This window comes from Geospiza fortis, unplaced genomic scaffold (assembly GCF_000277835.1).
Source record: "Geospiza fortis unplaced genomic scaffold, GeoFor_1.0 scaffold97, whole genome shotgun sequence".
In the NCBI taxonomy this organism is placed as follows: domain Eukaryota; kingdom Metazoa; phylum Chordata; class Aves; order Passeriformes; family Thraupidae; genus Geospiza; species Geospiza fortis.
The window spans coordinates 1,195,838-1,206,685 of NW_005054343.1; the positions used below are offsets into that span (position 1 = coordinate 1,195,838).

The window sequence follows — 10,848 nt, forward strand, 5'->3', positions numbered from 1 at the left end:
TATGATATCCAGAATAATGGTGCTTTAGATTTGAAGTTAGACTTTATCACAGGCTATGTGTTTTAGCAATGCAGAAACAGAATTTAAACCTTCTGCTTGTAAGAAGCCTCAATCTGGTCTGTGGAGATCACCCTGATACCTTTTGTATTCTTTCTCTTGGCCCTGTCAGCAGCAAGCAATGACTCCAGTGATCCCTACTGACAAGGAACATTCTTTCCTTGGCCACCAAATGGCCCCATAGTACTGACAGATCAGCTTCACACAAAGCCCCATACCAACTCTGCCAAAAACAGTGCCCACTTTTGCTAATTTAGTCATCAGAGTGCTGAAGTATTCACCTGAGCTCAGAGCCTCCAAAGGAAAAACATTCTCACAGCAGTAAAACCCCACCAAGCCCCACACCATTCCCAGCTCCTGCTCCTCTTCTGCTCACTCGTGGCCCTGGGTTTTCAGCCAAACCTCCACCTTGCTTCTGCCCTTGCAAACCAGCAGTCACACACAGGAACAATGTAAAATCTATTCCTAAACCAGCACAGCGATCCAATATTCTATATAATCCCAACAAAATAGAAGTATTTTGCATTTAGATACAGTTGGTCTAAGAACTATGCAAATACCAAAACAATCTGTTCAGACTGGCTCAGCCTTCATCCAGCATGCAGCAAAAGCAGACAACTGCTGAATTGTTTTGCTCTGGAATGGCTTTGCCTGTCAGTCTTGCAGCTTTCCAAGTATCAGACAAACAGCATTGTGACTCACTTTTGGAATTCAAGAAACAACTGTCTCTCATGTGTCGTGTGACTTTTGTGATTCATGAAAATTACCAGAGATTCCAACTGTCACATGGCAAAGAGAGTCAACAGCAAAAAGGAGGTCAGAGATGATTAATTCTTTCAAAAAAAAAAAGTATTTTTCCTCCCCACTTAAAATCAAGGAAAGGAAATTACCAGGAAATGGGAATTACAGGAATTATGGCTGTTAGCCATAGAGAACAGTTGAGCTTTTCTATTGGGCACAGAATGCCCAAGAACAGCATTTCCACAGATGGTTTTTTTCTGAGAGTGAACAAAAGTTCACACTTTGAAATTTATCACGAGACTAAAAAAGACCCACTTTCAATAACTGCATATAAAAATCATCATCATCATCATCGCAAATATAGATTATGTTGAAATATGATGTAAAATACCTACTGTAACTAAATTAATAAATCTGTCTATAAATGCAATATTAAGATTTATTATGGATGAGTTAAAACATATTACTGTGTTCAAACTGAAATGAGAAAGCCAAATAATTAATTTCAACATTTCCTCAGTAAGATGTGTAGAAATAGAAATACCTTCTACCAAATTCAAAAACAAAATAAAATTCATCTTTAACAAAGTTTCCCTTTCCAAAAGAAAACCTCACCAATTTAACAAGTCCCTTGAAATGTGTGGTTTATTAAAAACCTGGTGTTAAGTCTCTGTTGGCCCTGGAAAGTTTGAAATTCATGCAGATAGCAATTACTGGACCTGGTTCAGCCATAAATCAGATCCAAAGTGACTGAGAGTTCTGAAACTTGGATTTTTAAAGGAACTGCTTTTATGAATGCGGTGTTATAAAGATTTTCTATGTGAATTTCTGTTCCATATCATATTGGATCTTCTTTTCTGTCTAAAAAGAGATGCATGAAATGAACACTATTGCCTATTACAGCATGCCACATCTGTTTTAACACTATCAAGAGGAGTAATTAGCCAGATGGCTTATTCTTTGCCTCTTTTTTGTAAATGGAAATTAAGAGTCATGCTCAGAGATGTTTTTGTACATGTTAAAAATACATCTACGTATACAAAATATGGATAGGGTAACCTATTACTATCTTCATTATTGATAAAAATACAATTTGTTAAATTAATTTAGGACTACTCCTCCAAACTTTAGACCAAAAAAATGCAGTTTAATATCCTGGGCTGCTCAAAGGTATAATTATTCTAGGCAGGAATGGGTAATAACAATTTATACTCTGCAAAAAATTAAAATGCCAGTAGCACCTTGAGTTTCAGAAACATATTAATGGTAAAAGCAGTTTGACCTCAAAATTTAATGACTACAACTTGGTGCAAGAGCAATTCTACCAGCCTGCTGATTTTTCAGTTTATGACCAAGTCAAAACTTTTGTTCTGTTGGGGAAAAAAGTTCTTCGTTCTGTGGAGGATGAAATAGCAGGGCCATTTTAAATACCAAAAGCCCTCAGCACAAAGCTTTGCCATTTAAAGATAAATAGAGCTTTTTAAAGCTTAAATCAAATGATCATCCTCCTTATACATAAAATAGCAATAAATTACCCTTTGCATTTCTCTAATGAACGCTTTTAGTGCTAGCAGTTTCTTTTACTGCCAAACTCACTTCCAAGCACTATGATATACTGCTATTAAATTTGAACTTTTAGTCACTACAATAGTAATTGCAAGAGAGTTCATGGAATGCAAAACTCTGCTTTTGTAAACTGCTCATCCATCTGCTCTATCCACAGCACCAGGAGGGCTCTAACACTTTAAATACAGCATAAATGAGTTTATTTGTATGCTCAAAGCACTTTATTTGTGTACTCAAAGCATAGGATAAATTTTGCCCCAATGCAAAAAAGCAACAGGAACAATCAGCACAGCAATTTCACCTGCACTCCAGCATGCAGCTTTTGGTGCAGCTCCTCTAGCAGAATAAACTCCAAATAAATGAGTTTGCTTTTCAGTCAGTGGAGAGAAGAGTTACGTGTGTGCGCATGTGTGTGTGTGTGCGCGCTCACGTGGCTCTGCCAGAAGTGATGAGAAACAGATGTGCTGCTGAATTAGTTCATTGTAAATCTTGTACAATTTTCTGTTCTGCTCAGATTCATGTGGAGGACTATAAACCCCCGAGGAAAACCCACAGGTCCTCTTCTTGTTGCTACATTCTGGCCTGATCTGCCAGAGAAAATCGATGCTGTCTATGAGGCCCCTCAGGACGAGAAGGCTGTGTTTTTCTCAGGTATGGGTTTTAAAGGCTATTTTTTTTTCTACAGGTATGGGTTTTAAGTTTCAAAATATAAGTATCCATTTGCATAATGTATCTGGGACAGGAACAGCCTAAAAGCCAGCAGAGCTGATAGGTAGGGTGACAGATCTCCCTATTCACAAGTTGAGGATTTTAGGACAAAAGCTGGATCTAAAAGACTCAAAACAGCAATCAGCCTCCAGTACAACAAAAGGAGAACTACAAGCACCTAAAAAGAGACATTCAACAATAAGCAAAACCAAATAAGAATCATTATTTTAAATACAAAGCAACAACAACAGTGAGAGCTCTCTAATCATTCTTTTAAATGCAAAGCAACAACAGTGGGAGCTCTCTTTCCTCAGTCCCTGCTCTGTTTTTCTTGTTTCCTTCCATTTTAAGCTATTATCTCAGCACATATTTCTTGAGAAGACTACATTTTTTTTCTCCTCATGCCTTTCCTTGTCTTTTGCCAAAGACTGACTTCCACTCTGGCTTCCAAGCATCTTCCTTGGTGGCTCATCAGGCAGAGGATACAGGCAAGCTGCCTCCATGGGAGAGGAGGAGGACGGGAAGCTCAGCTCTGTCTGCCACATGTGGTTCAGCTGTAGGGGCCAAATGAGCAGAGCTGTGAGACTCTTTTCAACATGAAGAACTGAGCCAGCAAAACCTAGGCTCCAGTATCTACTAAAAACATGACTAAACATCTCCAGTCATGTAAAAACCATATGGCAAAAGCTGCTGTACACTTTCTGTACAGGAGAGGAAAAAGTAATGATAATCTATTCCACATGGCTCAGAGGCCATTTGCTTCAGTTTACAGAGATGGGGGGAAAAACCCTAAAATTAGTCAGGTAAACCAAAACACTTCAAATATTGCATATATTATATATAATCCTATCACATCTAAACCTCTCCTTTTCTTTATAAATTCCAGGGAAACGTAGCTAACTTGCTTTTTTAAAAAAATAAATAAGAACTATCAAAAAACAAAGATAGGATTGAAAATAACACAACTGTCTTAAAATACTTATAGTATAGGATTACAGTCCTTGCTTTTAATACTAGTTAGTCCCACCCTTTGCTCCTGAATAGTGAATCAATAACTTCCAAGAATCTCAAATGCTACACTTTACATTTTTCTCACATTAATACTTTACTTACTTACTTTCCCACTAGCACAGGATCAAAGAAATGTCCTTTCATTAATAAATCTTTCCATGGCTTTCAGACAATCCAGTGAGGCTATTTACTAAGGAAATTATAATTCCATGTAAAGAAAATTGAACACTACTACATAGTCTACTAGTACATATCTGGAGAGACATTAGATAATGTTGTGTGACAAAGGACAACAGGAACTCTGAGCAAAAACTTCTATTAATCACTCAATAAAACTGGCCAACAAAACAAATAAATGGTGAAAATGAGCGTCTGTATTTGAACATCAGGTGACCCTGCCTGGTTTCGGTTTTCATCATATAAAAAATTTCCTGTATAGATGACTTGCTTTAGCATATAACTGCAATGTACCAAGGCAGTGTCTGTCTCAAAGGTGCATCAGCTAAGAAGGGAAGAAGCAAGAGAAACGAGGGGATGTCATTTTCTGAGGCAAGGAGCACTTCAGTAGCAAAAGCAGTGGTAACCACAGTACCACTGGAATATAATCATAAATTTGTAAAATACTAGAAAGTCTATTGATACAGCTAGCACCATAAAAAGTCACATGGCAAAGCAAAAAAGTGATTAATAAATAGTTTTTGTTTGCTTTTTTTTTTCTCCCCTACTTAGGAAATGAGTACTGGGTTTATTCAGCCAGCAACTTGGACAGGGGCTATCCAAAGAAGCTCAGCAGCCTGGGGCTGCCCCCTGATGTGCAGCGTGTGGATGCAGCCTTTAACTGGGGCAGGAACAAGAAGACATACATTTTTGCTGGAGACAGATACTGGAAGTAAGCTGCATTGAGTGGTGGTGGGATGCTGTTAGCTGAGCTGTCTCCAGGGCTGAATGCACCCTGAGATTCATGAGGGGAGACCAAACACAGGGCACATCCTCTGGGAATGCAGAGCAAGGGCTGCCAGGACAGTGCTGACAGCAGGAAATGCTTCAGTACAGTAACAGGAAACTGGCACATATTTGAGAAAACAACAGCCTGAAAAATAGCAATGGAAGAGGGTATCTGGGGGTGTCTGTCAGGCTGCCACCACTAACAACTCATCCCTGTGCCCCCATGTACCAGCAACCGCCCCACATCAGTCCCTGGCTCTTCAGAGGGGCAAGTTGTCCTTACTGTCAGCTCACAAATGCTGGGAGAAAACTCTACAAGGAATTCCTTAAATATACAGTGAGCTCCAATCACTTGAATCCAAAGACTGACCAGATTACCTAAGAAATTCGTTCACTGAGCTATCGGGTTTAGAGGCACTGGATTTAAAGGAAACAGCAGTGTGACTACCAAAACCTGCTGGGGATGACTGTAAACCCTTTCAGCAGCTGATCTACCATCACTTACACCTTTGCTCTACTAATATAGTTGGCACTGAGGAAATCTGAACAAGCCACAAGTGTATCTCTAAGTACTTTGAGAAAAATCTTCGCTTCAATTCATTTTGACAGTCTCTCAATCCTTTTCATGTTTCCAGTGAAACTCAGGTGATCTGCTACCATGCTCTTACCTTATCATCTTAGATTAAGAAAGAATGTCCTTAAAAAGTCTCAAGGCTATTACTGTGGTAGAAATAAATATCCTACATTACACCTGAAGAGTCTACTAATTGTATGATTGTATTTAATATAATTTCATTACCATAATTGCCAGGAAGATCTGGCACAAAGGACCACTTAAAAAGCAGAGGAGAATCTTTGTGAGTTACCTCTGAGCTGTCAAAATGGCACCAGAACAAAAGAGAGGCCCTGACTCCTGCAGTCACTGTCAGAGGCCTGTTCCAGGAACAGGACTGCACTTCAGGAATGCAGACATACACAACAGGCTGAAAGTGGACCCATTCATTAACTGACAATTTAGAGGAAAGTTAAACATCAGAAATAACCACCAGAAATCTAAAAGATTCTCCAACCTTTAAGGGTTCATTCTGAGAGATGTTCTGTATAAGATATCAAAGGACGTCTCAGTATAATTGAGTCCGTTTTATGTGAACAATAATTCCATGTTATGATTAAACTGAATGACTTTCTTTATTTTGTCCTAATGGCTGTGGATTCCTGTAAGTAAATAAAATACTCTTTCCATACAACTGCCACTTGATCATAATTTTCAATTACTTTAAGGACAGTACTCTTCTCCATTATCTAAAGAAAAAAAAAAGAACTAAAACCTTAAAGAATGTTATTAATTCTTTAATGTCACACTGTAGAGACCATTTAAACACAAGTAGTTCTAATACAGCCATTTACAGCACTTCAGACTGCTACTAAAACCTACAGACTATGAGTTAAAAAGCTGCTGGTTTCCTCTGTACCAACTATTGTTTTGATTAACTGTACTGCAGGGCCTCCAAGTAATTCATCACTCCAATCACAGACAGTATTTCTATCAAAGTACCTTATCAAGTGCAGTCACTGCAGAATGCATAATTTATTGTTAAGGAAACAAAATAGGATTAAGTGATTTCTATCTGTGTAAAGAAGAATGCAAGCAGTTGAAAAACATTAAAAAAAATGCATCTCTGTTGAACAGACTCTATAACCCTTAAGTATGTGGCTGTTACATTTTATACAAGGACTCTGTCAGTGGAATCAAAATACTTACATACCATAGTCCTTCCTGTGTCATTATCACACTTACTTTAAATGGGGTTTTTGGAAGCCTTCTTTCTCCTTCATTCCAGCCACAAGCTATTTTAGTGTTATTATAACAAGACTGTTGAGCAGAGCAAAGTTTTGTGAGGGAGGGGAAAAGGAGCTGGCTCAGATTCCACAGCTGAAATTTTAAAGCTACCCAGCAAAGTATTAGATTTTCTTAAAACAGACCAGAAAAAAAATAGTAAGGAATTTAAATGAATCAATTAAATTGATTCTGATTAACCTAGTGATGGTTAGTACTGGTGTAACTTTGGATATATTCCAAGTAGTTCCATAGAGCAATGAGGGAAAAGTAACCTGAGATACCTATGGACATGGATAAATAGAAATTGGGAACATAAATGGTTTTCCCCCTCCAGTACTGTCAAAGGCAACCTCTCTGAAGTCTTCTGCTCCTGAAGAGGTGCTTGAGCATCTGAAGGATCATTGAGGCCTCACATGCTGTACTTGAAGCCTGGTTCAAACTATATTGCACATCACTGTGCTCAGGACATCTCCACACCTCCTCCTCAGCACTGATTCCTATCCAAATTATGTTTCTGAAAGGAATTTTGCTTAAAAAGTGTATTTTCAATTCAGAATTGCATTTTTGAAGGAAAGATGTAAAATTTCACAGGGTTTTAAAGGAATTAGTAATAATTATAATGAAATAGAAACCATGTTACAATCTCAGTTATTATATTTCTATTTGTTTTATATAGTCACATTTGCTCAGGACACCCTGAAAAATTATATTACAATCTAACATTAGATGCAGATTTGTAATGTAGACATATCACTTCCTTCAGGTACAATGAAGAAAAGAAGAAAATGGAGCTTGCATCCCCTAAATTCATTGCTGACTCTTGGAATGGTGTTCCAGATAACCTCGATGCTGTCCTGGGCCTTGGGGACAGTGGTAAGCTGTAATTCTGATTTAAATCACTAACAAACTCTCTTATTTGTTTGCTGCAAAACTTATTGGAGACTAATTTCTTGTGGTCCATGATCAGGAGCCAAATGGAGCCACCCAATGCCTGATGCACAGGATGTCCTAACACCAGGGTGCATGACCGAGCCATTCCTTGTGGCTTGGACATTTCCCAGCTCCTTGACACTCCCCAGGTTCCTCCACACCAGCACACACTCCCAGCACCATTTCAGCACCATCCTGCCCTAGCACAGCCAGAACTCAAGGATGATAATCTCCCTGATCACAGGCATGAATGGGTTCTGTGTCGCAATTTTTCTTAATTTCCTATGCTCTCCAGCTGAGATCCTGGCCCGCGGTTTTAAGGGGCCTTAAATTTTGCACAGATATGCACTAAAGTCTGAAAGCAACACTGGTGTCACATGAGTCCTGACTCAGTCACATTTTCAACATCTATTTTGCCAGCAAACATTTCATCCCAGAAAACTCTGGCTCATAAAGCAGTGACCTTAATAAGGCTCCATTTAACAAGAGCTCTCTTCCACAGGATGGGAATTTCAATGTATTTTTAAATTATATCTTTTTAATAATACAAATACATATGAATTTCTTGGGAAATAAGCAAATTCATTAAGCTTCATGAAATCACAAAGACAAAAAATCTTTGACCAAGAATTATGTACTCCATAATCTGAGCATGTTTATTTATTTATTTTAACAGGATACACCTACTTTTTCAAAGATCAGTACTATCTACAAATGGAAGACAAGAGTTTGAAGATTGTTAAAATTGGCAAGATAAGCTCTGACTGGTTGGGTTGCTGAACCATATGAGATATCAATAACCAAATATTTACTTCTTTGTTATATGCCTTATCTGTAATTAGAAATAGATCTGAATGCTAATTACTGGACCAGTCTGGTACTGGCACCAAGACACTAAGTACCAGTACTGTACACATCAGATAATTTAAGAGTGTTTGCCTCCTCAGTATACAAAAGATGTTTACTATATATTCTGGTACAATTTTTCCGTTGTCATGCTAGTCATAGTAGTGCTATGAACAGAACAGCCATCATTCTTTATTGCCTTGGTGCTTAAACAAAGCCTTGGAACCTTTGGAGACTGGATCATGCCCCTCTGTTATTCACATACCAGATAGGCTCAAATGAGATGTACCAGCAGTGCACTTTGATTTTTATTTTTTTAAATACAACTCTGTTATAAATGGATGGTTTGTCTTGATGTTTTTCACCTTCTTACGAGTTTGATCATTACTTCCATTTATTTACATAATAATACAGAAAGACTGTCAAAGGCACAGGTTGCCTCAGGATCTGCTTTGTGTTGATGCATGATAGAATCATGGCAAAAAACTGTGTTAAAGTATTGTTTTAAAGTACTTTTTATTTTAATACCTTAGTTAAATTTAGCAATTTGCTTCATGCACTTTGTTACTACTATATAACTTGTTTATATGGATGGAAACGACTCAGATTTTTGAAGACAATGCGTTATACATAAAAGTCAAGTATTGTTTAACATGTTTTATTTTTCTGTTCTTTATAATATTGGGGGGGTTTTTCAATTAGGCTTTGTTCTTGTCCCAATCTGATTGAATGTTTCTCATTAAAAAATAAACCAGAAAAGAATGTCCCACACATGAAGTGCCAACAATACCAATAAAATCAAATTACACTGTCAACACTACTCATGGCCAGGCTTCCTTGTATCACTTGAAATTATAAATCCAGTAGCATGTTTCAGTGCATTACCTATCAAAGGCAAAAACATTACCCCAGTATATAAGCACATAGTGGGGGTATTTAGAAACCCAGGTTATTTTCTCTGTTGGTTCCAAGGTGCAACTGCAGCAATTTAATTAAAGAGAGAATTTGGCCCCATGTCTGTGCAAAGCCTGCTACCCTCCCTGAACAGTTTCTGCTCCTGTCTGTCGAGCACACTCTATCACAGCCCAGCAGGAAGAGAGGGTGTATGTATCTTATAGGGATGGAAGCTTGAGAAACAGGGATGTAAACCCTTATCCTGCCCATGAGATCAGACACCATCTGGCCAAGGATCTTATCCTGCTCCATGCGCATAAAAATTCATAATCCTCTATGGATCAGGCAAGGGGTCAACCTAGGTCCTTCTAAAAACATCTTTAAGTCCATGATCCACAGAACTGACCAGTAACTAATACCTGAGCCCATGATCTGGTTTCTTCTCATGTCCTCCACAACTTCATGTTTGTTTACACTCAGTGCTTTCCTGTTCTAAGCAGAGATTTTTTACTATGATATTCTGAAAATATACTTTTTCTAAAATGGCATTTGTCAAATCATCTTTTAATTGCACTCATCCAGATATAACTTCACTTTGGGAAGCTGTCAATTACTATAGACAACCCTCATCTGGATGAGCCAGCAATATTTGTACTTATGCCAAAAGGAAAGATGCCTTATCTCCTCCCCAGAATACTCATTCTCATTAGAAATCATTAATCGCCTTCACAATTAGTCTTGCACCAGAGCCAACAAAAGAAAACACAAAACAAAGTGACTCTAATTGCAAATGTTAGTGTTTCAGTTTTTACAAACACCTGGCAACCCTCTCGTGATAGCAGGATCTATTTCAGGGATGTATGATCTGTCCTGATCATAAACATCTTCCTCCACTAGCACTGAAAATATTCTCTATCTTTAATGACTGCCAGGCATTCCTTTTGAGCACTGCAATAATTTAAGCTCTGTTTTAAGAATCCTCAATAACCATCCCCTGAAGATTTTTATGTTCTTATGTCAATACTGCCCTAACATGCCTACTCTAGCATCTGTATTTAATATAAAAGGGGTTTCATACACAGACATTGTAGAACATTTTGCAATGGGCCTTCCAGCTCTGAACTTGCTAAATCACATTTCTACTGATTACTGAAATAGGTTCTTTCTTGTCTACAACTCATGCATGTTCTGCAATACTGGCAAATCTACCATCTTATGTTCTGTAGTAATAGCACCATAATCCTCCAAAACTCTGCACATCTGGTGGGTGTAAGGAGTTCTGCTCAGCATCTCCTTTTGTTCCTGCCTGT

At 38.1% G+C, this 10,848-nt stretch overlaps 1 protein-coding gene across 1 annotated transcript in view; it reads left to right on the forward strand.

Annotated features, from left to right (window-relative positions):
• MMP2 (matrix metallopeptidase 2) overlaps positions 1-9,464 on the forward strand; it is a 29,302-nt gene extending 19,838 nt beyond the window's left edge. Inside the window, exons 10-13 of the mRNA XM_005422721.2 lie at positions 2,879-3,015; positions 4,813-4,972; positions 7,632-7,741; positions 8,475-9,464. Of these exons, the coding sequence (XP_005422778.1) occupies positions 2,879-3,015; positions 4,813-4,972; positions 7,632-7,741; positions 8,475-8,578 (511 nt within the window). The 3' untranslated portion in view covers positions 8,579-9,464. The remainder of the gene's footprint in view (positions 1-2,878; positions 3,016-4,812; positions 4,973-7,631; positions 7,742-8,474) is intronic.
• The last annotated feature ends 1,384 nt before the right edge of the window (positions 9,465-10,848 follow it).